At 53.1% G+C, this 26,790-nt stretch overlaps 10 protein-coding genes across 10 annotated transcripts; 6 read left to right on the top strand and 4 right to left on the bottom strand.

Annotated features, from left to right (window-relative positions):
* Positions 1-669: 669 nt before the first annotated feature.
* On the top strand, positions 670-1,973 carry BZA05DRAFT_390044 (P-loop containing nucleoside triphosphate hydrolase protein). The gene is made up of 4 exons (XM_051482849.1): positions 670-1,452; positions 1,531-1,576; positions 1,635-1,687; positions 1,754-1,973. Exons 1-4 carry the CDS (start codon positions 829-831, stop codon positions 1,949-1,951), a joined length of 921 nt encoding a protein of 306 aa, XP_051342134.1. The 5' UTR covers positions 670-828; the 3' UTR covers positions 1,952-1,973.
* Positions 1,974-3,014, bottom strand: BZA05DRAFT_390041 (uncharacterized protein). Its single transcript, XM_051482848.1, has 4 exons — positions 2,859-3,014; positions 2,700-2,764; positions 2,418-2,534; positions 1,974-2,347 (listed from the first exon to the last, which is right to left on the bottom strand). Exons 1-4 carry the CDS (start codon positions 2,932-2,934, stop codon positions 2,186-2,188), a joined length of 420 nt encoding a protein of 139 aa, XP_051342133.1. The 5' UTR covers positions 2,935-3,014; the 3' UTR covers positions 1,974-2,185.
* A 618-nt stretch (positions 3,015-3,632) lies between these two features.
* BZA05DRAFT_220938 (uncharacterized protein) lies at positions 3,633-4,826 on the top strand. Its single transcript, XM_051479718.1, has 3 exons — positions 3,633-3,727; positions 3,796-4,490; positions 4,637-4,826. The coding sequence occupies exons 2-3, from the start codon at positions 3,840-3,842 to the stop codon at positions 4,718-4,720; spliced, it is 735 nt and encodes a 244-aa protein (XP_051342132.1). The 5' UTR covers positions 3,633-3,727; positions 3,796-3,839; the 3' UTR covers positions 4,721-4,826.
* A 366-nt stretch (positions 4,827-5,192) lies between these two features.
* BZA05DRAFT_390035 (uncharacterized protein) lies at positions 5,193-5,915 on the top strand. Its single transcript, XM_051482847.1, has one exon. It carries the CDS (start codon positions 5,483-5,485, stop codon positions 5,675-5,677), a length of 195 nt encoding a protein of 64 aa, XP_051342131.1. The 5' UTR covers positions 5,193-5,482; the 3' UTR covers positions 5,678-5,915.
* BZA05DRAFT_390034 (uncharacterized protein) lies at positions 5,863-6,750 on the top strand. Its single transcript, XM_051482846.1, has 2 exons — positions 5,863-6,542; positions 6,625-6,750. The coding sequence occupies exons 1-2, from the start codon at positions 5,944-5,946 to the stop codon at positions 6,635-6,637; spliced, it is 612 nt and encodes a 203-aa protein (XP_051342130.1). The 5' UTR covers positions 5,863-5,943; the 3' UTR covers positions 6,638-6,750.
* A 1,899-nt stretch (positions 6,751-8,649) lies between these two features.
* On the bottom strand, positions 8,650-11,108 carry BZA05DRAFT_442586 (beta-glucan synthesis-associated protein-domain-containing protein; the record flags this gene model as incomplete). Its single annotated transcript, XM_051486761.1, has 9 exons — positions 8,650-8,830; positions 8,887-9,168; positions 9,219-9,675; positions 9,735-9,876; positions 9,941-9,962; positions 10,021-10,041; positions 10,115-10,173; positions 10,228-10,408; positions 10,474-11,108. 9 exons carry the CDS (start codon positions 11,106-11,108, stop codon positions 8,650-8,652), a joined length of 1,980 nt encoding a protein of 659 aa, XP_051342129.1.
* A 2,687-nt stretch (positions 11,109-13,795) lies between these two features.
* On the top strand, positions 13,796-15,134 carry BZA05DRAFT_390025 (uncharacterized protein). The gene is made up of 2 exons (XM_051482845.1): positions 13,796-14,532; positions 14,682-15,134. Exons 1-2 carry the CDS (start codon positions 14,154-14,156, stop codon positions 14,912-14,914), a joined length of 612 nt encoding a protein of 203 aa, XP_051342128.1. The 5' UTR covers positions 13,796-14,153; the 3' UTR covers positions 14,915-15,134.
* Positions 15,135-17,128: 1,994 nt separating this feature from the next.
* BZA05DRAFT_390023 (uncharacterized protein) lies at positions 17,129-17,975 on the top strand. Its single transcript, XM_051482844.1, has 2 exons — positions 17,129-17,589; positions 17,664-17,975. The coding sequence occupies exons 1-2, from the start codon at positions 17,392-17,394 to the stop codon at positions 17,784-17,786; spliced, it is 321 nt and encodes a 106-aa protein (XP_051342127.1). The 5' UTR covers positions 17,129-17,391; the 3' UTR covers positions 17,787-17,975.
* BZA05DRAFT_390019 (mitochondrial branched-chain alpha-ketoacid dehydrogenase kinase-domain-containing protein) lies at positions 17,976-20,416 on the bottom strand. Its single transcript, XM_051482843.1, has 7 exons — positions 20,174-20,416; positions 19,804-19,952; positions 19,487-19,680; positions 19,271-19,395; positions 18,769-19,205; positions 18,485-18,711; positions 17,976-18,420 (listed from the first exon to the last, which is right to left on the bottom strand). Exons 1-7 carry the CDS (start codon positions 20,283-20,285, stop codon positions 18,357-18,359), a joined length of 1,308 nt encoding a protein of 435 aa, XP_051342126.1. The 5' UTR covers positions 20,286-20,416; the 3' UTR covers positions 17,976-18,356.
* A 3,416-nt stretch (positions 20,417-23,832) lies between these two features.
* Positions 23,833-25,819, bottom strand: BZA05DRAFT_390012 (chaperonin 10-like protein). Its single transcript, XM_051482842.1, has 8 exons — positions 25,727-25,819; positions 25,534-25,603; positions 25,432-25,464; positions 25,325-25,360; positions 25,072-25,087; positions 24,846-25,010; positions 24,415-24,788; positions 23,833-24,355 (listed from the first exon to the last, which is right to left on the bottom strand). The coding sequence occupies exons 1-8, from the start codon at positions 25,759-25,761 to the stop codon at positions 24,041-24,043; spliced, it is 1,044 nt and encodes a 347-aa protein (XP_051342125.1). The 5' UTR covers positions 25,762-25,819; the 3' UTR covers positions 23,833-24,040.
* Between the last annotated feature and the right edge of the window lie 971 nt (positions 25,820-26,790).

Below are 26,790 nucleotides of genomic sequence, written 5' to 3'. Positions count from 1 at the left end.
TTGGTTTGGTTGAAACTGCGGGATTAGTTACTCGTGCTTCGGGTTGGTTGATGTTGGGATTTTGTTTTGTTCAAGTTCTTTTCGTCTCTTTTCTTCTTCGTTGGGGAGGGCCGAGTCGAGTCTGTGTCGAGTGTCTGTGTCGAGTGTCTGTGTCGAGTGTCTGTGTCGAGTGTCCGTGTGTCTGTGTAAGAAGTAAGAAGTACTGCTGCTGCTGCTGTTTCGTAGATTGGTGGATTGGTGGATTGGTGGATTGGTGGATTGGTGGATTGGTGGATTGGTGGATTGGGCTGTTAATCAACATCGTCTGCCAGACTGCCTGCCTGCCAGTGTTTACTCTACGGTACTACCTACTCCATATTGAGCAATGTATAAAGTGCTACTGCTCCTCGCCGCGGACCCTACTATACCGTGGCCGGCCGGACTGCGGTAGATGGCCTCCGAGTCTCCAAGACGCTGCGGCTTTTGTCGGTCATGAAATCATCACTCGAAATATCCGGCGGGCCCCATGTACTAGTTAGTACCCATAGAGCATCAGTTCTCATGCCAGACCGATGACTGGACTGGACTGGACTGTCACCGTCCTCTAAAGTACTTACATACCAGGCTGGAATAAGCTGCCGAGGCCGTCAAAAGTCGGTCCCGTCTGAACTGGACCGGACCGTGATAAACGTCGGTGACTAGCCGGTATATAGAGTAAGTATACGGCGGTAAGATGATCTAAAGCTGTATATAAGCTCGGGGTTTGTGCTTTGATAGTGCAGCTTAGCAGAGTTCCACTATATATGAAAGTCAATACTGCCTGGCGGGGTAAGATCAAGAGGGGCGGTGATGGTAAAAAGTAGCGTCGGTTCAAACCTTTACACATACGACGCCGCACCTACCGTCCCGCCTATATCTGCCAAGCCCGATCAACGACTGCTTATTAATAACCAGCTCCCAGGTCAGCTCCTAGTATCGACTCCGAGCTCAACCCTTACCACCATGGCTTCACCGACCACCTTCATAGTGGGCCTATCCGGGCTATCCTCGACAGGCAAAACGACGCTGTCGCGACTCCTGCGCTCCCTAATCCCGTCCTCGTTCATTCTCCACCAAGACGACTTCTACCACCCCGATGGTGCCATCCCACTGCACGCAGGTGGCCTACAGGACTGGGACTGCGCCGGCTCCATCAACTGGGAGTACCTATGCCGGGTTCTCGACAGCGTTCATGAGTTCGGCGCTCTGCCCGCAGATCTGAAAAGCCTCCAGGACGACTCTCCCGTCGGCGCGGAGCCGGAGCAGAAGCTGGTTTCGCCCGAGACGATGCGCCGGCTGAAGAAGCGCCTGGATGATAACATCCGCGCGGATGTCAGGGTCGCTATTCTGGACGGGTTTCTCATGCTGCATAGGGACAGTCCGGTCGAGGAGAGGATGGATGTTAAGGTCTTGCTGCGCGTGCCGCACGAGACGGTAAGAACTTTCCCTCCCTCCTGCCCTCCCTCCCTGTCTTTTCCGTGGACGGAGAGGTGATGGTCTCTGTGTGTGTAGGCAAAGCAGCGGCGTGAGGCTAGGAATGGATATGTCACTATTGAAGGTGGGCAGCGCTCGCCCGGATAAACGGCGGGTGGGAGATGCTGATGGACACTGTGCAGGATTTTGGACTGATCCTCCGGGTTACTTCGATAAGATCGTTTGGCCCAATTATGTACCGCACACCACCCATCGCGCCAACAGATCTCCTCACTAGCTGACCACACATACACACGCACAGGTCGATGAACACAAGTACCTATTCGTCGATGGCGACGTCGAGGGCAGGTTGACTTCTGAGGCGGAAGAGAAGAGGAGAATACATACGCCCGAATCCCTCGACGCATCGATGGAGGAGACACTTGAGTGGGCGGTCAACATCCTTATCTCGGAGCTCAAGCTCAAGCTCGCCTCTGCTTCTTCTCCCTCCTCCCTGTAGAATCCAAACAAGAACATACCCCATAAACTCCGTTTATTTTGAGCCCATGAATGATATAACGAACGCAAGCAAGAACAAACCCCCCCACCGCCGTCAACTTTAGCATCTTCGGGATCTGTGCCTTGGGTAGATATAACAAGGCCAGAAGTCCATCCATCGTCGCATCCAATTCCATCACCTCTCCATAAGAACCCGCGACATCCCAGCCCTTCCAGGTATCGAGACTCAACACTCCTAGTGTAGAATCTCTCCCTCATCTTCAAACCCGAGCGCCCTAAGCTTCTTCCGGTGAACGCGATCCCTCCGTTTCGTCTCGGCCGCCTCCAAATTCTGCAGTGGCAGCAACTCCTCCCTCGAGCGGCACGGAATGGCAATATCGTCTTCGCGGTCCAGATCCTTTTCCGCACCCCTCCTATCAGCCCCCCAGATTTCCACCTCCACAAAGTAGTAGCTGGAAGAAACCTACGATCTCACCGAGCAACAACACGTTCTCGCCACGCACGATGTAGATGCCCCGCGGAATGTCGCAGTACATTCCGCCCGCGAATATGCGCTCCGTGGTGTTCTGTATGACGAGATTTGCTACAAGATCGCAACATGCCGACTTCGTGAGCACGGGTTCTCGAACGGGAGTATGTGGGAGTGCTATGCTAACCATACTGCCGGTCGATGAAACGAAACATTAGCCGTCCGCGCCTCCATTCGCAAAGCTGGCGGTGAAAGAACGGGGATGGGAAGGGAAGGGTACCTGATCCCACGCCCTCAAAACCCCAATCATCTTCTTTCCATCCCGCAGAGTGATCATCAATTTCTCTAGAGAATCCCGCGTGGGTTGCGTAAGTTACGTGTTTCATCCCATCCCCCCCACCCTCCCTCCCCCCCGCCACTAGCTCCAGGAATACCATACTATCGGTAAGATCCAGCAATTGCGCCGAAGTCGTAAACATCTGCGGCGGCAGCGTCGGTGGATCCGTACCTTCCATTCTGTAGAGTACGTGTGCGGGCGGAGGCGGGAAAGGGCTGTGGTTGGGCGTTTCGTTGCGCGCGTGAGATCGAGCGTGGGCGTGGGCGTGGGCGGGGGCGGGGGGTTGATCTACTTAGATAGAGTAGGGTTGCTGATTCCGGCTTTGAAGCTGTGTGGCTTGCAGGCCTGAGATACGCGAGCAATGGTACGTCACGTGACAGCCATGGCATATCACCCAACTTTGGACAATCTTCGGGCAGCTTCCACTAGTTAACTACCTACATCAGTCCACGCAATACGACAGTGAACGGGGTCTTTTGTTTTTGTTGTGGCTTGTTTGGTAGGCTGTGGTGCAGCATCCATCGAGCCGCGGCGATACGGCTTTCTATCTACCCCCGCGGAGCTGGTAGTTGTACTGGTCGCCATGGTCCAGTAAGGCCGTATGCAACAATAAATTCATGTTCTCTCTCTACAATCCGCGCAATCCCACCCCAAAGTTCGATGTCTCGGAAGGTGGACTGCCGGCTACTCGCGGGGTTTTGCTGGCAGCCATGTACAGAAGGCGCGACAATCATCATAAAGTCAGTCAGTCAGAAAACCATTCGTCCGCGAAGGGAACTTGGGAAGAGGGGGAGAGTGGGGGAGAGACCGTAGGTGGCCGGATCGCTTCGGATATCTCGTATAACAACTGCTTCCGTTAAGGCTCATCCAGCAACATCCATAACATGGGCAGAATGTTTATGAAAACCCACTTGCACAAGGCATTTATTTCACCTTGTTGGGAAATGATCACACATAAGCATAACATCCATGTATGCACCATTGTGAGTCACTGCTCCCCGAGCACTCGCACCAATATATATCCTGATGCTTCCGGGAGAATCGAATCACCATACCAAACAATATCACCCCGCAATCGTCACAATGCCCTCGCCGGCGAGCTCTCGGTCTTTACTCTGCTCTGCCTCACCGGCACCAGAACCGGCACTGCCCACCCCTCCCCCCTCCCCCAGTTTCAAGATAATCGTCCACCGCCCCATTGCGCACCCTCTCCCACCAGCGCACATCGCCACGCTGCGCTCAATGATCAACACCTCCTTCCCGGCAGCGGAGCTAGCCAGCTTCGCCAACCTACGCCTTCCCAGCGAAGCTGCCGCCGAGCTGTGCAACTCTGATCGTTGGATGCTCTGCATGTACAGCTCTGGCGCACCTCCTGGCGGGCCAATCGCCGCTCTCCCTCCCGCCGCGGATCTCAACGGTATCCACCACGACTTGCACGGGTGGTATGTGGTGGGAACGGTGTCGTTGTCACTGGAAAGGGAGGGCACGGTCGAAACGCACGGGAACGGCGTGGCTGAGGGCCCACTCAGAGACGGCGGGCCGCGCGAGTGGCATGTTCATCTGCTGGGGATCAACCTTACGATGGGAAAGTTGGGTCTTGGAGCGAGGTTGTTGGAGGCCGCTGAGGAGTTTGTTACAGGCCACAGTGCCCAGGGAGAATGCGAGACGCTTGTTGCGTACGGGATCGTGGAGTTTGGGAAAGCAGAGTACTATGAGAGAAGAGGGTTTACGGAGGTGGGTGAGAGGATCCCCATGGCGAAGGGACAATGGGGGTCCAAGATTCCGTTCACTTTGGCGAGGATGGTCAAGATTGTTGGGGGAACGAATGTGGGTAATTAGGCTCTACTCGGGCATAAAACTTACAACTTCGCACTCTTTAGAAGTCACATACCTGGGTAGATACGCAGGTAGAACACCAATTAGGGAAGAAGAGCGGTTTATTGCTCGCGGTAGATGGAGGTTGATCTTGTCTGATGGCTTTTCTGGGGGCATGCAATCGATGGTAGATAACAGTGATTGAGAGAGCTAGAAAGCCGGTGATAAAGCGTGAAGCTTGCTCTCGAATATTCATCATTCATGGCGTAAGTAGGTAGATATCACTCGCACACTCACCCTACCATAGGTACTCGAACATTTCCACCGCACATAACTGCGTATCAATTAATCCCTAGCGGCATGGGTTTAGTTTGCACTGTATCATGCGATGATATGGTCATCGCCAGCATTAGGTACCGCACTTTTTACGCTACCCTCGGGTCCAGAGGCCTTCCTGTCTCGATACGCTTGCGACGCTGTTGCGCAAGCATCGTATCAAGTTCCTCGAGAGCGACGATGCCAGCGTCGAGACGGGTTTCGCCAAGTTCTGTGACTTGGTCTGTGGAAACGTTACGCAAACACAATCACATGGAAATATTGTTTCGGCGGCACACGCGCTGCGCCGCAATGCGACACTGCGGCAGTGTCTTCTCGACAAGATTGGTGATACCCCCGAGACCACCCGTATCCTCAAAGATATCCGGTTTCTAGGACGGCTACATGCAGCATACGAAACGTTCACCGAGTGCGCCAAAACTTTCACAAACTTCAAAGGGCTGAAGTTCGAGTATATTGCCGGCCGGGCACCGCAACCTCCTACGAACCCAAGCAACAACAGTGTGGACAGTCTGCTGCAGAGAAAGGGATTCGATCCTTCGACGGTTTTCCGCGGCATCGACCGCAAGGAGTTTATGCGGGAATGCCGCAAGCCCCTGCATGTCCATTGTGAAGTGAATCTGCTGCTGGAGTTGTTGAAGTCCCAAAACAACTCCACGGAATCCTTGAAGTATATTGGCATCAGCAGGAGATGTTGCTTTCTCTGCTTCCACTTCTTGAAGCTCATGCGTTTCGAGAATAAGGGGACTCATGGAAAGGTTTATCCGTAGTGGGACATAGTAGTACCATCTCCCGCCGTGCTTAGTACTGAGAGTATAGCTTTTGCCTCGAGGAAGATGGAGGAGCTTGTCGCCAGCAGGCTTTCACAGCCAAAGTCCACCGTGCACATGGTAGCGGAATCCTCCACAGCCGTTACCACTGCGCGAGAAGATGTTGCGGTCAACGCACTGAAGAAGAAGGCGTTGGAAAGAGCGCGTCAGCAACAGAATCGCACGAACATCCCCTCCCCTCATCATCATCATCATCATCATCATCGATGCCTTCTAGACCAAGGGATTACAAGCCATATTCGAAAACGAAAGTCTACCGGCTCCCCGCAGATGGTGAGGCACCAACCATCATCTCAGTGCCAACCATCGATATCAAGAATATTCCTAAAGACTTGGAACACAAAACTTGGGATTTGCACCTTACGCACGTTCCGGACCTACGTCCTTACTGGTCATACGGCTTCCTAGACCGCGAATCGGCGCGAATCGAAGTCGGCGGGCACGGCGCTGCCATCGACGGTGTGTATCTATTTTACTTCATCACCGATCCCGAGTTCCCACGCAACGAAACGATCCGCAAAATGGTCCAGCAATTGATCGACAAGGATGAGGACTACGAGGAGAGATTGTTCTGGCGTGGGGATGTATTCTTTGTCGGTCTTGGAGATCCCGAGTGGGGAAGGAATGGGTATGCGAATTACAGAGACGCTCCGAAGGAGCTACTTCAGATGCCGAATTTCTTGACGCGTTACTTCCAGCACTCGTACGAGGAGAAATTCCTGGAACAGAATGTAAAAACCAAAGCAGAGTTGCAGGCGTCACCGGAGGAGCATCAGAGGAAGAAGGATTTGGTTTTTGCGAGGATGTGAGTTCAATGCAATACCAGACTAACTAGTTCCCCGTGTTCCAAAAGTGTGCTGACGGAGTGCGATGTCAATGCAATCAAGGACATTCAGCTAGCACCGGATCCAAACGATCCCGGATCATTGATCGCAACGCTTGATTCAAAATCCAGCTGACTTTGAGAATCGGCTCTAATGTTCCACGGCGGTGCAGGAAGAGAGGGGAGGGGGGCGGGGGTCGACAGCTGTTCTTTTAGTTTCTATGTGTTTGGTCTCAATTTTCCTTTTCCTAAGTTCTCTTCGGATGCTTTTCTTTCTTTCTTTCTTTGTTCTTAGCAGGACCTTCTTATCCGCAGCGAGCAACCCAGGGAAGGGAGGAACGGTGAATTATGCTAAAAGTACTGGCTACCATTGTCTTCTCGTTCATAGCAAGATTCGATGTTGATGAGTGATGGCTCGTGATGTCAATAGCGGTTTCCTCGGCCTTTGTCGGTGGATCAGCCTCTTATGTACTCCTCTCGCCCCCTTCCTCTATGTAGGTACCTAGTTACTAGTACACCATGGTAACCATTAAGCGCGTGCTTGGCTGCCCTCCTCGATCACAATCTACTTTAAATACCTACTATAGTGAGGCGGCGGGGGGGGGGGGAGAAATGGTAGCAATACAATATCCCGAATGACTACATGTCGGGCCAGAGCATGGTACTGCTATGCAGACGCTATGGCAAAGATATGCAGACGCTATGGCAGAGATAATCCGATACGTAGAACCACGAATATGTACCTACTTCATAATTGCAGGTGTACTATACATCACGGAGAAACAGTATCACCAAAAGAAAGCGTATTGTATCGTTATAGTATGTCATGTAGGTACGGTGTGATACACATGAAAATGTAGCCCAACCATACCTAAGTACCTACTGTTATGTATTGAACATGTATCGAGGAAATCAAGTATTGGGTACATACCGAGGTACCTAAGGTACCATATCGGGTTTTGATGACCTGTGGTACTAGTAGTACCTACATACTCAAGTGTGTAGCTGAGCGTATCGATACGTATCTTAATACATACACTCACTTGCGTTCCCGCAACGTATGACCGACCGTTTTGTGGGGTGGGGCGAAACAGCATTCACATGCATATTAACATACCTATATCCGCGGCAAAGACAGTGTACTTGAGTGGGTACTACCTATCCGTGGCGACGATAGGTAGTCTGGTATGTATCCGCAGCGAAGCTGGCCCGAAGGCTGGTACTGACGAGATCACCCCGAGGACCATGAAATGAATACGCCGGCAACTCCCTGACGTTTAGTATCATCGAATATCCGGACGGCAAAGAGACACACACTGTAAATCACCATTCACCGGACCAAAGCTAATCTCCCTAGAGGAATCACACTTCGTCTAGATGTTCACAAGTAGTTCCCACAAATACGGACGCAAACACGCCCTGCGACGTTTTGGCAAGTACTTGATCATCGCCTTCTTCATCATCCGGTATCCAGTATCAATTGTAAAGCAAGTCAGATACTATGTGCGTAGTTTAAAATACAATCGTGATCCCCCCCTCCCCCCTCCAAAGGAACACATCGGTTCCATGCTTCTATGTATGTCCAACACAAGTAAAAGAAAAAAAAGAAGAAAAAAAAGAAAAACTAAAACGTGAAAAGAGAAAACCAAATCTCGAGCAGAGCAGAACAAAACAGATGGCAGCGTAGCGTACTCTAGGTAGGTATGTGGAGGGAAAAAAAGGTATGTACATGAAGAAGTCATGAAAATCGTACAACAAGCAAGCAACCCATGAGCATACCACACGCGTCATTAAGAGGTTTTCATGTCGTACCCTGACCAGCCGGCCCCGAAAAAAAAACCCAAGGAAATCCTAAAGAAACATAATCCCTTCCCCGTAGTACTCCATGTAAATCAAACCCAGAAAGAGGGCCCGTCCAGTGAAGGACGGGAAAGAAAATAAAAGTCCTGGAATCCAAGGGTGCCATTTATGGGTGCCGCTGAAAAGACGAGATGCGAAATAAAAGCCGTGAAAGAAATCTGTACAAGAAACGCTATGGCACTCATTAAATGGGAAATCGATGCCGGGAACATAGACGAGCGTGGTCGGATCAATCACATCCATCCACGAGCTCGTTCCTGGGCCAGTCATATCCGGTGGCCTCCCAATTCGTAAGGTTGGGGTTCATAAAGGCCTTCTCGTGCTTCTTGATGTATTTGGTGGTCGGGTATCCCGGGGGATCACAGGTCACCGAACAGTCCTCGCAATCCTCAAGCTGCCAGATACGGATCCTATCGAATGGATTAGCAAACAGCGCAGCTTTCGGGTTCAGGATGGCTAGAATTACCAATCGATCCTCATCTTTGCGGGGAACAACGGCAGGAGCTTCTCGAATTCGACGAGAGCGAACGAGGTGGACATTCCGGAGTTGATGATGACAGTCATCGGCTCCACGGGAATTGGTCTCTGCCCAATGTTTCCGTTGGGACCAGTGGCCTCACCGGTCATCTTCCAGGTTTTCTGATCTCCAATATTCCAGGTAATGTGCCCATCGTCACCAGGAAGGTACTCGAATCCATAGCGCTGGTACTTTTTACCGTCGTACCAGTCATTGTTCAGGACCGATAATCTGCACCCACGTCAGAACCATCCAAGCGGTGAAGAACCAAGAAACCCTACCCTGAGATGGCCTGCTGATAATATCCTCCCCGGTAGGTGTTCATGGCCGTAAATTCGGGATTGTAGACTGCCGCAAAGTCGTAGTTTGGCTGATACCACAGGTCGAATGGTGCGACCTGCGCCGACTGCGAGACCAGCCCAACCTTTCCTTTCCCATCTCCAATATCGCCGACAGTTGCCTCGAGGATATCGATTTCGGGAGCGCTTCTCGCTTTGCCCTTGCTCGGATGATCCTCGCCTGAGCAAGTGCAACCAGGAAGCTTCATTCCCGGTAGATAGCTGATGCCATCGGGGCTGGACTGATTCGCAGTAATACCGGCATCGCATCCGTCGTGGTAGGAATACGGCCACATTCCCTCGGTGGTCGAGAGATAGCCTGGCCGTCCGAGGTTTCCCATCGTCCAGAATCCGGGCCACAGACCGGAAACATCTCCCCTACCGGGCAAAGATATACTAGCTAAAAGATCTTCTAGTTAGCGCGGACGCTTGCTTCCCACGAATTGCCCAAGTATATACCTTCAATCAAACCACCCTTGAAACACATCTTGTTCCAGCTCTGAAGCATCCCCGAGCGATAATCAAGGTCGTGGTTCTTGATGGCATCGAAAGTGATTTCCAGATATCCGTCCTTCGTTGTGATTGCGTCTGGGTCGTACCACTGGAGAGAAATAGCATGTGTCAGTCCTGCTAATCTCAATCAACTTGATTCAGCCGGTAAATACCTCGAGGTCCACAGTCGCAGCGCTGATTCCTAATTGTCAGTCCGAAAACACAACAGAAGCGAATCATTCGTTTCACTCACTAATGGAGATCCATTCCTTCCCTGTAAAACTTTGTCAGCTGCAGGTACAGAAAAACAGAACAAGAAAAAGCAAATCACAAACGGCTCAACATACCAGTACGAGTCTTCATTCGGATAAAACGTCCGGCCATCAACGTTGAATTCATCGGAAAACTACACGCTTATCAGCATGATCGTGATAATAGCGCCCAACAAGTTGCTACCTACCACAAGCTTCATAGCCTTCCCATCCGCGGATTTCCTCCACTTCGCACTAGCTGGTGTATCCGGGTCGACGAGGGAGCTTCGAAAATTCTGGAGCAGGTCTCTAGGACCAACATCCAGACAGAGGTCTCCCTGCGTACATATATCTTTCTTGCTGTCGGCAACGTAGGCGCGCACGGAAGTTCTATCACCGGCAAGTCAGCAGCAACTCCGGCGCAAATCCACAGGATGAGAACAGAGCAAACTGACATGACCGGGTAGCCAATGAAGAGAAGCAAGATTCCTATTGTGATGAACGCCAGTCCACCGACGTTGACCATTCCTCTCTTGGTGAAGATATCGCACTGCCGATCATTATCCATTCCCGTAGCTGGATCGTGATAGACATCGTCATCCTCCTTGTCGTTCGGATAGAGTAGTAGGTCTGACGTTGGCGTGATGTTGTACTTCTCAGCGATGGTCTGCAGGAAGATTGGATCGGGGTGGTCCGGGGATCCCGTTCGTGATGCCGCCATACTGGGAGAGTCTTCGAATGGTGAGGCGAAAGGACCGTATCGGGAGTCACCATTACCACCGGCGTCGGTACTCCAGCTCGAACGGCGCGAGGAAATCGGACTGTCGAGGTATGATTGGAATCTTGTAGCTTGTGACGACGGAGGCACCAATAACTCTACGGTGGAATTGATGGGACTCTGGGACGAGTAGGGACCATAAGGCGTGCTACGACCACTTATTGGGGATGCGACCACCGGCACCTGTGGTGTCAATGTGCGGGTCGGGATATTTCGAGTGCTTTCGGCCGCTCCCTCTACACCGGCCGCCCCACTGGAGCTGGGGCTGTTGCCATCGTTGACCACTATTGGCGGCAGGCTCGGCCGTGACATTGTGAGCGAGTGAGTGAGTGGAGTACAAGGAGAAAAAAGAATCCTTTGTTTGCGGGGGCTGGGGAATCGAGCGCCTTCAACTGAGATGTTATCAGACGGCCAGCAGTTTCACCGCGAGGAACAGGGTCGCTCTAGCTGCTGGAATTGAAATCGGGTACGGTCGAGAGCGTAAGGATGGTGGTTTTCCGGATATGCGGGGGGTGGTGATTGTTGTAATGTATATGTTGTGAGAGCTGTTTGATTGCCCTGGCAATACCGATGATGCAGCCGTCTTTGTCCTATTTATGTGGTGTTGCCTTTGTGCTGCGGCCGAAAATGGCAGTAATATGGGAACGAAAGTGGTGAGGAAATCGTAGTCAAAACCAGCGAGTGTGTATTCGAACAACTGAAGAATCTTCAGAGGATGGTGGGTGGCGATTGTGGTTCGCAGTGGTGGAGGTAGAGGTATGTAGAGGTGATGTCCTGCAACAGCTTCGACGAACGGTAGTGATGGTGGTTGTTGTGGTAGTGTCAAGGAGGAGAGGTCATGGTATGTACACAAGGAAGAAGTCAAGTGTGCGGGAGTTGATCTAGGTACCGCACTCTATCGCTGTGTGTGCGGAAGGGGAAAAGGGCCGCAAGGGGTTCACGCAATTGAAGCTGAATCCCTTTTGGTTGCGGCGGCGCAGAAGAAGAAACTTGGTTTTACTTCTTTCTCACCTGTCCAGCGAAAAGCCGCCGGAATAACCTATCATTCGCGCACCTTACGCCACTGAGCAGGGGACGACATGGGTGAGCAAGGCTAATGTCGACTAGGGAGATGATGGACATGCTTTGTTTTTTATTAGCGGCGGGATAAGGTCCCTAGAGCATGCTACTTGCTCGATACAAAAGGACTGGCCATGCCCTGCCCCTGCGCAGAGGTAGTTGTGATCTCGATGCCAGATGGTGAGGAATCCAGATGGTTATCTAGCTGGAGCCCGCCCTACCGTCATCCTGTCTGCGTGCGTGCGTGCGCTTGCAATCCAGCCGATGTGCGGGCGAACGGGGAAGAGTAATTTCCATCGACGGCAGACGACTGGCTGCACGTGAAAGGGTGTCACCGATTACATAATGCGGCTACCTGCTGGCGCGTGTGCGATGGGAGTTGTTAAGCGCGTAGAGTGTAGGAGTGCCGCCACGGGCTGGCCCGCCGGTCTGCACTTGTCGATCAGCCACGCGTTCCAACGTCCCAGCCTCCTCTCGCCGAAATTCACGACGTCCAGTACCAGGCAGTTAGGTAAGAAGTATCTATGTAGAGGGGAAGATATTCAGATCTTCTTCATCTTAGGTACTCTGGATGTCACATAACGGCGAAAATCTTCGCCCAGAGAACGGTTGATGTCCGGAAATCGCGGAGATCGACCCGCTTGTTGTTGTGGGTGCGATTATTTATAGGATATATATGCTCTAACGCGTCGGGGAAACAGGTCGGATAAGGAGGTGGACAGGCAAGCGGCGAGTTAGTTATTTGCCGATGACATAGGTAGGTAAGTCGGTTAGGACTTTGTACTTCTAGTAGTGTATGGTACATACACGAGTGAATAGGTACCTATCATGTATCTACTAGCAGTGTGCAGTGTGGTTAGATATGATCTCGCCTATGTATTCGAGACGTGTGCCGAACCTGGCCCCAAGCTTTAGCTACACTCGGCCACGCACAAGGAAGATGAAGAAGGCGAGGGAGAAGAAGGAGATGTGCAAGGAAAAGAAAGAAGGCGAGGAACAAGAGGGAGATGCGCGACCGTTTCCTGCATCAGACACGCCGAGTGCCATAGTGCTTCACTCTGGATGGAGGAGGAGGAGAAGGCCTCTCTGCGGGAGCATGGAATAAAAACTGCATTCAACCGCACCCACCGGTACCCGTGGGTCCTCGCAGCCGCTCTGGTGATAACTCCGGCAAACAGCATGAACCGGCAAGTACCGCACCGAGCCCGACTGCCAATAGGGGCAAGAGCGAGCCTGCCAGCTGAGGACCGTCGAGCGTCGAACGGAAAGGGGGTTTCTCTGCATAGAGTACCGGTAGAGTAGGGAAGATAGGCGTCGCTGCAGGAACAGAAAGCGCAGGCGTCGATCCCCCTGGTTTTTCATCTGTTTTTTCCTCTCTGTGTGCTGTGGTGGTGGTGTCGTGGTGGTGTCGTGCGCTGTTGGTGTCTCTGATGGGGGTTTGGTCCAGTGGGCTGGTGGTGTCCTCAGCAGCTCAGCTCACCGCGCAGAGAACATCTCACATACCGCGCCTCGCGTGGACGGGGTTAGACTTGGTCATTCTTTCTCATCAGCCATCTGCAAGCCACGTTTGAATGGTAGAACTAAACAGTTATCTACAATCGGATGATTGGGTTTTCGCGATCGCAGTCCGAGCGCAAGCGCGTGCGCCGCGGTCAGCGAGCAAACGTGGCCACACGGCTGGCTGAGACACAATTGCGATATCGACTGAGCCACATCGATCGCCGCGCCGCAAGGAGACCGCTAGGCCGACACTCCGGAGACATCGGCGGTGTTGCAGAGGTGTCTGAGCCGGCCGACACGACGCGCGTAGTATGTACTAGGTATTGTGTGTAGATACGGGGAGCGGTTCGGGGCGGCCGGTGCAGAACGGTGCAGAACGGTGCAGAACGGTGCAGAACGGGCCAGCACTGGTCAAACGGAGCCGGCTCGATTTTCCGACATCGCGAAAGATAAGAAGGGTGGGAAACTGGAAGATGCCGTCGATAGGTCGGTTAGGTAGGTAAGCTTGGCCGACGCGGAACTGCTAGTACTACATATCTACTCTATGATATCGGAGTAGTGGTTAGACAAGTGAGAGACACAAAGGTAATCTTGTCACCATGAAGCAGAGATAGACGGGAAGTATAGAAATACTATGATAGCAGAGTAAGAAACCGATGGACGAAGAAGCTTTGCCGCGTACAGTCGTGGCTAAGTTTCTTGGCGCGAACCATCCAGAGCGAGCGATCGTGGTGTTCCAACGGTTTCCAGATGTGACCCCCCATCCCCCACACACTCCCAAGGAGACCAAACCAAATCATGTGGCTCAGCACATTGCGTCACCGCACCTCTCTCCGCGGCATCCTGAAATCAGCATCAACCACAGCACCACAGCTCCACAGAACAACCCGCCTCATCGTCCCCAACGCGCGCATCTCGACCACACCACGCGCAAACATGTCCTCCTCCGACGACGCCTACGCCGCCTTCCTCAAGAAGTCGCAGAAAGACTACTCCGGCGGCACAACGGGCATAGACGATGCCAGCCCCGCACACGTCACCAACACCCCCCAAATAGAACGGAACCCGCATCCCGCGATCAACGCACTCGGCAGCGAACGCTTCTACACGTCGGACGTCGACGAAGCTTTCGAGCCAGTCTCACTCTCCTGGACGAAGGAATCGTTGCCGACCGGAGGTATGTGATATGATGTCATCGCATCCGTCCATTCATCCATCCCCTTCGTACCCGTACCGCTACGACCTAGGAATTAGGAAGAGAGAGGAAAAAAGGGGGAAGGGGGGGATCATCGGTTTCGAACGTTTCTGATAAGTGGCGGCGCACAGACGAGTTTGCGGAGCTGGTGGGTGGAGGCAGCGATGTGGAGGTGCTCGAGCCGAGTGAGTGGGATCGGCGCGGCCAGTACAAGGATGTTGTGGACGCCGTTTCGGCCGCGTCCGAAGCTGCTGTAAAGGTGTATCGGGCGGAACGGGGGACGAGGGTGGTGTACTATGTGGTCGGACTGGATACCAAGGCCGGCAAGGTCGTCGGTATGAGGGTCAAGGCCGTTGAGTCGTGAGGGTTGTAGTACCGAATAATTCATGGGCCATCACTCGATTGTGGTCCCAGTTGTGAGCGATGAGCACCCTATGATAGTAGAGTAGATATCGGGAAAGCAACAATAAATCCATTTTCTCTCTTGGATATCGGAACAACATTGCCATGCTCAGCGTGTCGCACGTAATCAAAGTTCAAACGCTGAAATAAAAATAAATGGAGATCGGCAAAATGAACTTAATGCCCCTGGCGCGCATAGCGAGTGTCGAGGGATTCCTGCCATCCACCCATCCATCCATCCATGAGGGTTGGAGTAAGCTGTCAGCACTTACACTTGCACTTGCAGTTAGGAGGCTGCACGAAAAAGCTTACTCTCAGGCATCCCTCGCGGTTGTTCGGACACCTAGAGTATCGGAGGCGCGGCAAAACCCAATATGAACTGTACTTCATACGCGACGCCTCCATAGTACCGGTATAAGGTATCTCGGCAACGCCGGTCGCGTTAACGGGGATGAATAGAGGACGGCAAAATCAAATATAGTAGGTAGTCCGTCCGCCCACAAACCATTCTTGAATTCATCCCTCCAGACCTGGTAGCTACGGTCAAGGGCCGGAATATATGTACGGGGTGGCCCTGGCCAACCGGAAGAATCACTACAGAAGCCCAACCATAATCCCTCCATTTTCACACCGACTTCTCTCATTTCCTCTCTCCTTCCCTCCTCTCGCGACCAACCGTAATACCTACCTACTCTAATTCGACGGATTCCGCGAATTGCTATGCCTACTACCTATATAACCTAGGTAACCTTCCTATCGGCCTGGTATCAAATGCGCTTCCAAAGCCGACCGGAAAATTGAAGAGCAGCAACGCCCAATCCAGTCAGTTAAGACCAGCCCTCCCGTGAGCCACGCCGATCGCACGGTACTGTAGACATCGGCAACTCACGGGGCTGCCCCCAGAACGTATGTAGGGCGCAACGGTCCCGTTGGTTGTCGGCTGTCGCCACAAAAGCCGTGCGGCGGACCGGCGGACGGATCGGCGCCCAGAACTGTGCCCGGGGATGCAGGCGGCGGGAACCCCACCATCTTTTTATCCACGAGAGGGCCGAATCGTATCATGCGTGCGGCAGCTCGGACACCCGAGGATTCGCGAAGCGTGATCGGTATTGCACTTTTGCACTCTGCTCCTGCGAGATGGCTTGGGATACAGTACATACTCTACACACGAAACTCCGTTCGCGGGAGACCGGGTGATAGTTGGAGTATCAACTACCCGTCACTCGCACTCGCACTCGCGGCGGAAGTCATGACGGGTCACTCGTCGCTGTTGGAGCTCGTCGAGGATTTTCTCTTGGCTCCTGCGGTGTGATTATTGATTGGATGTATGGTGCGGAGAGGCGGCTATTAGGGCTTCGGAGGATGGATAGGAACTGCAGACTTCACTGTCAACGTGCGTTTTGATTGGGCCGGCCACGTGGGGATTCACAGTGCGTCACTGAAGTATTGAAACCTCACATGCAAATATGCGACCATGTATCGTCAACTATATGTAGCACTACAGTAAATTTCACCCTCTCTTGTACTGTGATAGTACATCATATTGACGAAACAAAGGGCTATTGCCAAACAACTGCACAAGGACCCACCCACCCAGCAGCCCGCAGACAGACCTCATACGCCCACGCTGCAAAGGAAATATCAGCCGTGTCGGCGTTTTGGTCGACTACCTAAGGTAGATACCTCAGGCCTGCCCACGGTATGGCCCGTAGCGCTTGCCTACGTGAAAAGTAGGTTTCTATGTACTCGGCAAATGGTATGTCCACATATATACCTACCGTATGGTCTGAACTCTGCCCTGGCCGTTCATGTTTGTATTGTACACAAGTAAGAGTAGGATACAGCTGTAGCTACTAAAGTACACACAAGAGCTCCAGGAAAAGCTCTCATGCGTCACGGACTCACGGTCGAGGCATTCCTTGCGCACAGCCGGGGAGATGCTCCAGAAAAGACAGTCGGCGGTCAACGTCCGTGGCTATCTACCTAAGTATGTTCCAAGCCACGACGAGAAAAGCCGTCGACGTACACAGCTTCGAATGGGGGCTTCCAGACCCTTCGTCCGTCCGACCATTTCACCCACCGAGTGCTCCACCATGAACCGGCCAACACATTCCAATCCCATTCCAAGCCCCAATCTTTAGGCCCTAACCCACCCTCCCCTCCCCTCCCCCCTCCTCTCACACCACATTCGCCCCTCCCCCCTCCCATCCCCGCACGGCGCACGCGCATGCAAACGGCCAACACAAGCTCTCTCGCAAGCATCGCAAGCGAGCTCACTAGCCCCCTCTAGTTCGCACACCCAAGCTCGCTCACTCGCAATCCAGCTCGCTCGCAAGCCCGCCGCCGCGACCATCGAACTCACCCACAATCAACCCCCAAACGCCAAATATCAACCCCCAGTATCAACCATCAACCCCCAAACCCACCATCACCACAATAATGACAGGCCCCCCCACCGGCCCCCCCTCTGGCCCCACCGGCTCTACCTCGACCTCCGCCGCCTCCCCGCCAGCCGTACCCACAAACCCCCGCCGGCTGACCACAATCGACTACGAAACGCTCGACCGGCGCTACACGATCGCAGTGAACCTCGAGTGCTGGGAGCTGATGGCTATGCACTCTATTGCCAATAACGAGGTTCTTTTCCCTCTCTCATTCTGTGTGTGAAGGCGGGAGGGGGAGCTTACGGTGTGTGTGCGAACGAACGACAGTCGATTCCGCGGCTGCGGTTGAAGATGCTCAAGGCCTTTGCCGGGCTGCCGACTGATGATGCGGGCACCGACGGGCCGTTTAGGAGGCGCGGGTGGGCGGCGCCTGCCGCGAGACGGGATTGACCATACGGTTTAGTGATCGGGAGTGATTCGGTTTCTTTCATACGATACGATCCGATTTCAGTGATCGTCGTCGTCCTGTTTGTTTGTTTCATACGGGTTGTTTCATACCAATTTGTAGTTTCGTAGCCTTCAATGGTTCAGTTCACATTACATGCGCGCGCGAGCGAGGGTCAAAAGATACGATACGATACCCCATTCTCACATGCATCTACTTCATCATACAGGACATGACCATGACCCGTTACCGTAATACCGTTACTGTTCAATGTTCAAACTCCGTTGCGATTGCATGGAAAAAAGCAAGACAAGAAAAAATGGAAAAGAAAACCAGTGAACCGGAAAGAGAGATATACAACAAGCAAAATCGTAGAGAAACCCCCCTTCCCCCAATGGAACCGGAACGAGAATGACAGAAAGGCCACCTTCCCCTGGATTGTGGTGTAGTACTATGCTTTGTACACAGGTATGCTATCCGCTACGCGCGCGCCGGTCATTGCCGTCGTCGCCGTCGTCGCCGTCGTTTATAGAAACCACTAGTCGTCCGCCGCAAGTACGGAACATCGCTTTATTTTATTGGAGAGGCTCTGACGAGCTGCTCAGTCGGTTGAGGTGGAGATACACGTCCGTCCCGTAGCTGTCATGTGTCAGTTTTCCATCTTTGCACGGCAGTTTGGTGGACGGATGGGGGGAAAACACACCCCTCCATGGATATTAATTTGAGATCGCCGCCAAAGTACCGTGCGTACAGCCGTGATATCGGTAATCCGTATCCGAAGCCCGCCATCGGTGCTTTGAAGTCGCTCTTGTTGAAGTCGGGCTCGATCGAGGGCGTCGCTTCCACGGTGGTGTACATGTACGTCCATACTAGCGGAATGGCGCTGCGGGGGATTCCACCGCCTTCATCCGAAACCTTGATGGTGATGTCCTATTTTACACCCGCATCGTTAGTGTCTCCCAGTGAGTCCGCGGCTCCACAACGCACCTCTTTACCGTCGGCCACTATGACTTTGATCGGGGGGAAATCCTCCGAGTCGCTGCCGTGTGTCTCGACAACCGCGCGAAGGGAGTTCTTCAGCGTCTCAAAGAGCATGTGACTGAGGTGTCCCGGAACGTACATGAAGTGCAGATCCGGCCGACACACCAGCTGCACCTTGGGAGCGTCGAACAAGCCGTAGTAGTCCTCACACACGAAGCGCGCGTTTTCAATGGCCTCTTGGGCGAGGTCCTTGACGTTGGTTCTGGTGCAGATTATTCCGACGTATTCATCGTCGTTCTCGGGCATCGAGTTGAGCGCGACGTGCTGGCCGATCAGCATCCGTATGCCTATCCGTGACATGTAGAAGCGATCGAGGAAGGACTGGATCGAGTTATCGATTTGCATCCGTTGTTTCTGCCGTTTGTATTCATTGATACCCATCGCTTTGAAAGGTCCCAGTTCAGCCAAGCAATAGATACAGTGCCCCAGCACCAGGATGGAAGCATACCCATGGTGGTGACGACCGGGTCGTGACGGTGCTTGATTGTCTGTAGCAGCTTCGTGAAGCGGTTGTTGTAATCGACGATCTCCGGGGGCCAATGTGTGCCTTCGTCCACCGAAGCATAATACCGTCTTCAAAGTTCCCCCCAAATCAACCTCCTAGTCTTTGACGATTGCCCTTTCTCGGGGGGAGGGAGGGGGGGATTTGATCCTCATCACTCACCGAATACCCTTCTTACTGTTCCCGTTCCCATTCCCATTGCCGTTCTGCCATGGGGAGCTTCGATATGTTCCCGGGACGACATCGGGGTTCTGTGTCGTCGCCGGCAAAGTTTGCGCGCCATTCATCCTCCCGCCATTGATCAGCTTATCCCTGATCTCTTTCGAAAGTTTCGGCTTCGTCAACTCGGTAATTTCCTAATTGCACACCTTCACGTCAGATGCATAATCCGGGGGGTGTATTCGGCGGCGGCGGGGCTGGACTAGGCAGGGCGGGGCAGGGCGGGGCGCGCGGGGGACGCGCGGTCTGATGGGAAGTACCTCGAACGACTGCGCATACCAATTGGCGACTTTCTGTATCGACGGCATCTCATTCAGGCCATCGGGCAACTGATTCAACTCCTTTACGCGGTGGGCCAGCCGTATCGGCAGTTCCTCGCTCAGGAACTGTGCGCCTCGGAATAGTGTGCCTATCCGGACGTTTTAGCAACGAACGCGAACGACATGTCCCCCTTCCCTTCCCCCGCCCCGCCCCGCAATCACGAGCAGCAGCACTTCCCCCCTCTCTCTCTCCCGCGCCTTCGTCTCTACCACATCCGCATCCGCATCCACATCCACATCCCACACACACCCCGCCATCCTTCCATCCACACACCCATTCATCCATCTGTCCGGGGAGGTGTGATTTTACCTTGTGAAGGGTTCTGCCCGAACTGTACCATCTGCCGTAAGCTCACCCCCGTTGCCGGAAACGTGCTGTAATGGGTGATTTTGTCCATCAAGGACTTTGAAGGTTTCCACATGTTTGAAGTAGTGTTGGAGCCCTGCCCAAGGCTATCGTCGGGAGTCGTTTGTTGCGTGTGTGGGGGGGACGGGTACTATCTTCGAGGAGGAGGAGGAGGAGGAGGAGGAGGAGGAGGAGGAGGAGGAGGAGTATGTAGGAGCGTCGTGCAAGGCGCGGGGTCGGGGTCGGCGCAATAGAATCCGGCCGTGTGGGGATCCAATCGATTATCTCGTGTATGGTATGGGATTGTTTTGGTATGGTATTGGGGATTGGGGATTGAAGCGGGCGGAGGGAGGGGAATGGGAGATAAAATCGAATGCAGATTAAATCCGGAGGGGAGATAATGCAGAGACCGGTTGAAGAGCAGCACAGTGCGGACTTTCTGAGTCACTCACTTCACTTAGTCGGCGGCGGCGGCGGCGGCGGTGGTGGTGGGTTGAGACACTGTGTAGCACGTGAGGACATCCGAAGGCCGAAGAACTACCGATTGATTGACGCGTTGTTAGGTAATTCGCTTTACGTTTGGTGGTTATGTAGTCGATTGAAATCCGATGGACGACGACGGCTGCGACGACGACAATGGAGGATGGAGGATGGTGGATGAGGGGGGAGCTTTTCTCAAAGAAATGGCAGCGGCAGGTACTTAGGCAGACAGGACGTTCACACGGCGGGTGCTACCTGGCTATACTTATTGGCCACGGGCCTGTCACGGAAGCACGCAGGGCGCTGTGGATCACGAAGCACAAGTTGGCGGACTGGACTGGGGATAGAGTATCCGATGTCAACCGCGGCTAGATTCAAACAACCCCCCCATCCCCCCGAGACACTCGCGATTGCATGCAACATACGAGCAACAGCTGAGCAAAATACGTACATATATGTAGTGCAGAGAAGCCTGGAGAACAGCTCCAGTAGAGTAAGCCAACGTCCTGACGGTAGTCTAGGTATGATCGGTAGTTTTTCTTTCCTTTTTCCCTGCTTGCCTTCCTTCTCCCCCTTCCTGCCTGGCTGCAGGTTGTTATTGCTCGTTGCTTATTGCTTGTCTGCCCACTGCAACCTGTGCGACTACTGCCGGCGAGAACGCGGGATCCGCCACTCATGTGCATTTTGAACTTTTGACTTCCCCCCGCAAGCAATAACCCTACTATGTACCGTATAACAACTCTACTATATCTGCATCTCGATACTTCCTTCGCTTCACTGCTTTCTCCGTCACGGGCTACATAGAGTACAAACCCAAATGGCAGACAACCGTATCGCACGTGACCAGCCCAACTGGAGTAACCGTACGAATAGGTAGTCGGCGACACGACCGGTTGGCCACAACACAATGTGGGGAAGACACCCGTGAGACATACAGCGAACTGGAACCAGCACCAGCACCAACAGCAACACCACGATCCAGCGCAGCCGCTGGTGTCACATGTCACATGGCGTAGCTGAGCTTGAGCTTGTCGCGCGTTGGGTAGCTCAGTGATCGTCGGTACCGCACGTCGGCGACTCGGCGATGACGAGTGAGTGAGATGCGCGGGCCGGCTGCGTATGTACAATACGCCTAAGGACCTAAGGTATGAAGAAGGTATGCACAGCTTCGATTCAAACCCAGTGCCCACGCCTTGCTGCTCCAAAACGCGAGTATATAGGTGGGTACATACGGCGGCAACTAACCAAGAGCTCCGACGGACATCCCATTCCATACCATACCAGTATCTCGTCCCATCCCGTCCAGTCCAGTCGCGAACTCCATCCAGCCCCGTCCTGGATGCTGGAGACTGGCCGCTGGAGCTCCCTGGGACCTGGGTATGTAGGTGCCGTATGTAGGGAAATCTCACCGCCCACAGTAGGTACGGTACCCTGCATGCCCATAAGCATGAACACATCGCCGCCCACAGCGCCGCCACAGCGCCAGTCCCTGCCCCCTCGCCGCATTACAACCCCCGCCGCCCCCAAATATCCCGCTCGCCCGCTCACCTGTTGTTCACTGTCCACCCACCCGCTCGCCCGCTGTCCAGCTCTGCCTCACGTACCAGTACAGATCAAACCCAACCCCGCGGAGTCTTAAGCCCGAACGCGTACGCAGCGATCGGACCACCGGGACTCCAGGAGAGCCAGGGAGCCTTGAGGAGGAGTGCATGGTGCATCACTCGCCGTCGGGGTACTTTTGCTGGGTGGATGGGTACATAGGGCTGAATGTATTCTACTCCATGTAAAGGTACCTACGGCGCACCGTGCTCCTAGCCATGTCGTGTGCTACCCTAATCTTCCCGACGATCGATATGTAGAGTATGGTTGGGGACAACTAGACCCGGAGTGTTTTCACTCCCATTTTTGACGTTCGGTTAGTTCACAACAACAACCTAATTAAAAAAAGAGCTCTTTACAGCGATAGGGAAGAGGAAGGAGATAATTTTCAAAGAGCCCGATCTTTTTTAAACGTTGTGGTTGAGTGGCAACCAAAATCCAAAATAAATAGACGAAAAATGATTTAGTATGGGGAGGCCCCGGGAATGTCCAGGTGCAAGGCTGCCACAGCCCGGTCTTAGCACGACTGAGCTCCCGATTGGGAAATCTTGGCATACCTGATTACCCGATCAGGACGTCTTGGCAGCACAATATGATGGCTAATTGTTGTGACAAAGAATATTATGTACATAAATGGAAAACAATTACCTACAAATTTGCTACAATTCCAGCTTATCGCTAACCTGTTGATGAGCTTTGTATATCTGCGCCTTGGAAAATTGACAAAAACTGGCCGAGAAATCGTGATTTTCGGTCCCGGCGGGGCCATGGACCTCTGGAGTAGGCTGCGGACGCCCGGTCAACGGTGACAGACCGGTGGAACAATTGAACTGATGGAACGAGCGAAACAGTGCAGTCCAGAGGTGTGTTTTATTAAAGAAAACGGGCAATAACTGGCCGCGATATTGTGATTTTCGTTCTCGGCGGGACCAGTTAGCTGCGGACGCCTGGAAAAAAAAGATTAAATAAAAGTATTAAATGCTAATGTATTCCCGCATTTGGATTTTAATTCCCCTGATCCGAATGTCCACTTACTCCAGCACTAGATAACCCCAACCATGCTAGGTAGTTCCGGGTGTGCCCGGTTGTATTCTATGTAATCTATACAGAGTACTCTACGTAGGCTATGTAGGCTATCTACTCTACATAGGCTGTGTAGGCTACTTAGATAGAGTAGGTACCAGGGGGCTATATAACGGTTGGAGCTAGCGGGGGAGTGTAGGACGTTCTTATGAGAAAGATACTCTATGTACTCTACTCTATCTATGTCCAGTCAAGATTGCAGGCGAATAGTGTTTGCGATTCCATCCACTCGGTTATGGCACACAGCATTCGGGTTTCGAGTTTTCACCAAATCTATGTGAGACGCCAATCCCTCGTGTTTTGCCAACTACCTAGTGTTCGTAACGGACCTCACAAGTAATACCCCAGGACGATCGTCTCGAATCGTGTCGAGGTTAAACATTGATGGCCACCAAACGGGTTCGACACGTTTACTGAGGGTTACGCATCATCACATCATATCAATCTGTTTGCACGGTTTGCACGGGATGCTTTTTTAATTCTGCTTGCATTCTATTGCCTCTCCTCGATCCACGAATAGAGCATACATGCATGCTCAAGGCAAAAGATATCAAGAAACACAAACTCGCCCACATTTTTCCGTCCATACGTCTACCCCCGGGATCCAGCCAGACAAAGTAAAACGCAAAATGGAAGTACGAAAGGACGGAACAGAAAGGGAGAAAACGCTTAGTCGAAAACAATGGCAGCCTTGATGGCAGTCTTGTTGCGCATGGCCTCGAGGCACTCGCCCCATTGCTCGAGCTTGTAAGTCTTGTTGACGATACCCTCAACCTTCACCTTGCCGCTGTCAAGGTAGCCGATGGTGGCCGGGAACATGTGGGTTTCCGAGAAGGAACCGAGGATGGTGATCTCGTCTCCAAAGATCTTGCTGGGAGGCCATGTCACACGCGCAGAGTCGCTATAGACACCGTACACAACCAACTTACCGCCACGGCGAACGTAGTGGATCGAATCCTCAAGAATCTTGGCGGATCCGGTGGCCTATGGATGGGAATATCAGCTCGGTCCGTCACAGACACGAGGGGTTTAATATCACATACCTCAACGACGATGTCGAAACCATATGGGTTGGCATCCTTGAGGGCCTGGAACTGAGCCTCGGGGTTGGACCGAGAGAGCTCTACGTACTCGTCGGCAGCGCCGAGCTTCTTGGCCAATTCCAACTTCAACCCTCCAGGGGCGGCAATGACGACGTGGGATCCACCGTTGTGCTTGAGGAGCTGGGCAAGACAGAGACCGGTGGGACCAGCACCGAACATGAGGACGGTTGAACCAAGCTTAGGGGCAATCTTCTCCAGACCGTGGCACGCACACGAGGCAGGCTCCAAAAGGGTGGCATCAACATCGCTCAAGTTGTGGATCTTGAAGACCTTGCCAGCAGGGTAGGCACAGTATTCAGCGAAACCACCGTCCACTGCAGACTGTGTTAGACGGAATCATCCAAAACCCCAACACTCGCCCGGAGACTTACTGGTGACACCGTGGGCCTCGAAGTGCTCGCAGAGCAAAGTCTGACCACGGCGACAGTAGAAGCATTCTCCGCAGAGCTCCGAGTTGTCAGCGCAGACACGGTCGCCGATGGTGAAGTCCTTCACGGCAGGTCCGATAGCAGCAACGACACCGACGGTCTCGTGGCCTAATAAAAAGGAACATATCAGTACGGTAGAGTGGTGGTAAAGTGCATTGGCTATCCGTACCGGGAATCAGAGGAAACTATTATGAATAATGTAAGCTTGGTACTTGAAGACGTGATTTATGTGCATCGATTGGAAGGATGGGACATTATTGGGGAGGTGGGGGTGGATCCAGTTGTGGGAGGTGGGGTATCCATAGAGGTGTCCGCACAAGATGGGGCCAAAGAGGTGTCCACTCCCCAAACACATATAATAGAGTGCCCGCCCCCGGCCCCATTGAGTATCAACGACAAACGACAAACGACAAACGACGTACCTTCGCAATGAACTCTCCATCGTGGATGTGCAGATCCTACAGGGCAATCATCAGCTCGGTGTTCTTCCATCGGCGTCATCGATTTGATCGGCATCGGAGAGACCAACAGTTCCGCAAACACCGCAAGCCTTGACTTTGATCTATATCGAATTGAACGTCAGCACTGAGCCAGTGGTCGTCGGAGCAGACAAGAATCGAAAGGATCATACCAAAACATCGTTCTCACGGAGCTTGGGAAGAGGGACTTCGACGACGGCGTACGACTTGGGCTTGTCGTAGCTATGCGCGGTCAGTCAATGCATCTACAATTGTGCTGACGGACACCTCAGGTTTGACAACAGCCCAGCAGGGCAATGCCGGATCTGAGCAGCAGTAGTAGGCCAAAAGGTACGGGGAACCTACCGGAGAGCCTTCATGGTGGCGGGAAGTCCGGACATGGTGATGATGTGATTGAAGGGTATAAAGTCTGTGGGATGGATGGATGGATGGATGGATGGATGGATGGATGGATGAAGGAATTTGCAACAGAGGGAGAGAGGGATTGAGTTGATGTTAAAGAAGAAAGAAGCGGGGAGGGAGTGGGGTTTGTGTTTGGAGGTGGAGGGGAGGTAAGGTGAGGGGAGCAGCAGCAGGTGTTTGGTAACTAAGCACCCAAGCTCCTGGACACGGATATGGATGGGAAGGAACGAAGCTAAAGGCCGGACAGCACGGCCAACCCCGCCAACGCCCGACGACAAGCCACCAACCCCACCACGATAACCAAGAAACATGGCCGGGGGGGGAGGGCTAACGTAGCTATCGATATCCCGCAGATGATCCATTTCGGGCTACAAACATCACGCCTCGACTCCACGTCCCACGCCAGAAGATTACGGAGCATGATGGATGGTCGATGATGGATGCATCCGGCTGGGCTCTGGGCAGAGAGACAACAATCATGGGGCGGGCCCGCTGTTTCCTCGGACGCAGATAGGTACTTGGATCAGTACTTACTTGGTTACCGTACTCTACCAGGCCGGCCGGTGACGAGGCACCCTGTCCTCGCACCAACTACCGGTACTAATCGTCCCATTCTCGCTGCGCCATTCCGTCCACGCCGCCATACCAGGTACGAGCCGCGAAGCCGCAGCCCGGGATTCGGGATTCGGAAAGTACATACGGTACTTGGGTGGGTATGTGTCCGCAGGCCGAGCACCGAGGTCGGCGTGAAGCCCGAGAGCTGCATACCACCGTCACCGTGGAGCGACCGACCCACGCTGGAGCACAGTGCCTGGATCTCCAGCTCGAGATACCTACACACTCTGTTTGCTTTTACGTATGATACGTACCGCTCCTTTTCCTATCTGCACTTCTTTTCCGGCTGAACTCCACATTGAAACGAAGAGAAAAAACGGTGGAGCATGCACAGCTGCAGCCTCCTCCGTTCTGAGCGTCTCACAGCCATTACCTAAATGGCACATGGAACT

This window comes from Tricharina praecox, assembly GCF_024521635.1.
Source record: "Tricharina praecox strain CBS 144465 chromosome Unknown BZA05scaffold_5, whole genome shotgun sequence".
Classification (NCBI taxonomy): domain Eukaryota; kingdom Fungi; phylum Ascomycota; class Pezizomycetes; order Pezizales; family Pyronemataceae; genus Tricharina; species Tricharina praecox.
Note: the sequence above shows the minus strand (reverse complement) of the source record. Positions and strands in the feature narration are given on the sequence as shown.

Excerpts from the sequence above, each read along its gene's own strand:
- BZA05DRAFT_390044 (XM_051482849.1), top strand. The coding sequence starts at position 829 with ATGGTAAAAAGTAGCGTCGGTTCAAACCTTTACACATACGACGCCGCA. Across the intron at positions 1,453-1,530 it reads TGCGCGTGCCGCACGAGACG|GCAAAGCAGCGGCGTGAGGC; the intron begins GTAAGAACTTTC and ends CTGTGTGTGTAG. Across the intron at positions 1,688-1,753 it reads AGATCGTTTGGCCCAATTAT|GTCGATGAACACAAGTACCT; the intron begins GTACCGCACACC and ends ACACACGCACAG.
- BZA05DRAFT_390041 (XM_051482848.1), bottom strand. The coding sequence starts at position 2,934 with ATGGAAGGTACGGATCCACCGACGCTGCCGCCGCAGATGTTTACGACT. Across the intron at positions 2,535-2,699 it reads TTTTGAGGGCGTGGGATCAG|GCAAATCTCGTCATACAGAA; the intron begins GTACCCTTCCCT and ends TGCGATCTTGTA. Across the intron at positions 2,348-2,417 it reads TGTTGTTGCTCGGTGAGATC|GATCTGGACCGCGAAGACGA; the intron begins GTAGGTTTCTTC and ends GGTGCGGAAAAG.
- BZA05DRAFT_220938 (XM_051479718.1), top strand. The coding sequence starts at position 3,840 with ATGCCCTCGCCGGCGAGCTCTCGGTCTTTACTCTGCTCTGCCTCACCG. Across the intron at positions 4,491-4,636 it reads AGAGAAGAGGGTTTACGGAG|AAGTCACATACCTGGGTAGA; the intron begins GTGGGTGAGAGG and ends CGCACTCTTTAG.
- BZA05DRAFT_390035 (XM_051482847.1), top strand. The coding sequence starts at position 5,483 with ATGCGGGAATGCCGCAAGCCCCTGCATGTCCATTGTGAAGTGAATCTG.
- BZA05DRAFT_390034 (XM_051482846.1), top strand. The coding sequence starts at position 5,944 with ATGCCTTCTAGACCAAGGGATTACAAGCCATATTCGAAAACGAAAGTC.
- BZA05DRAFT_390025 (XM_051482845.1), top strand. The coding sequence starts at position 14,154 with ATGTGGCTCAGCACATTGCGTCACCGCACCTCTCTCCGCGGCATCCTG. Across the intron at positions 14,533-14,681 it reads GGAATCGTTGCCGACCGGAG|ACGAGTTTGCGGAGCTGGTG; the intron begins GTATGTGATATG and ends GGCGGCGCACAG.
- BZA05DRAFT_390023 (XM_051482844.1), top strand. The coding sequence starts at position 17,392 with ATGACAGGCCCCCCCACCGGCCCCCCCTCTGGCCCCACCGGCTCTACC. Across the intron at positions 17,590-17,663 it reads ACTCTATTGCCAATAACGAG|TCGATTCCGCGGCTGCGGTT; the intron begins GTTCTTTTCCCT and ends AACGAACGACAG.
- BZA05DRAFT_390019 (XM_051482843.1), bottom strand. The coding sequence starts at position 20,285 with ATGTGGAAACCTTCAAAGTCCTTGATGGACAAAATCACCCATTACAGC. Across the intron at positions 19,396-19,486 it reads AACAGTAAGAAGGGTATTCG|ACGGTATTATGCTTCGGTGG; the intron begins GTGAGTGATGAG and ends GGAACTTTGAAG. Across the intron at positions 18,712-18,768 it reads TAGTGGCCGACGGTAAAGAG|GACATCACCATCAAGGTTTC; the intron begins GTGCGTTGTGGA and ends GGTGTAAAATAG.
- BZA05DRAFT_390012 (XM_051482842.1), bottom strand. The coding sequence starts at position 25,761 with ATGTCCGGACTTCCCGCCACCATGAAGGCTCTCCG. Across the intron at positions 25,604-25,726 it reads GCCACCATGAAGGCTCTCCG|CTACGACAAGCCCAAGTCGT; the intron begins GTAGGTTCCCCG and ends GACCGCGCATAG. Across the intron at positions 24,356-24,414 it reads GTTTCGACATCGTCGTTGAG|GCCACCGGATCCGCCAAGAT; the intron begins GTATGTGATATT and ends TCCCATCCATAG.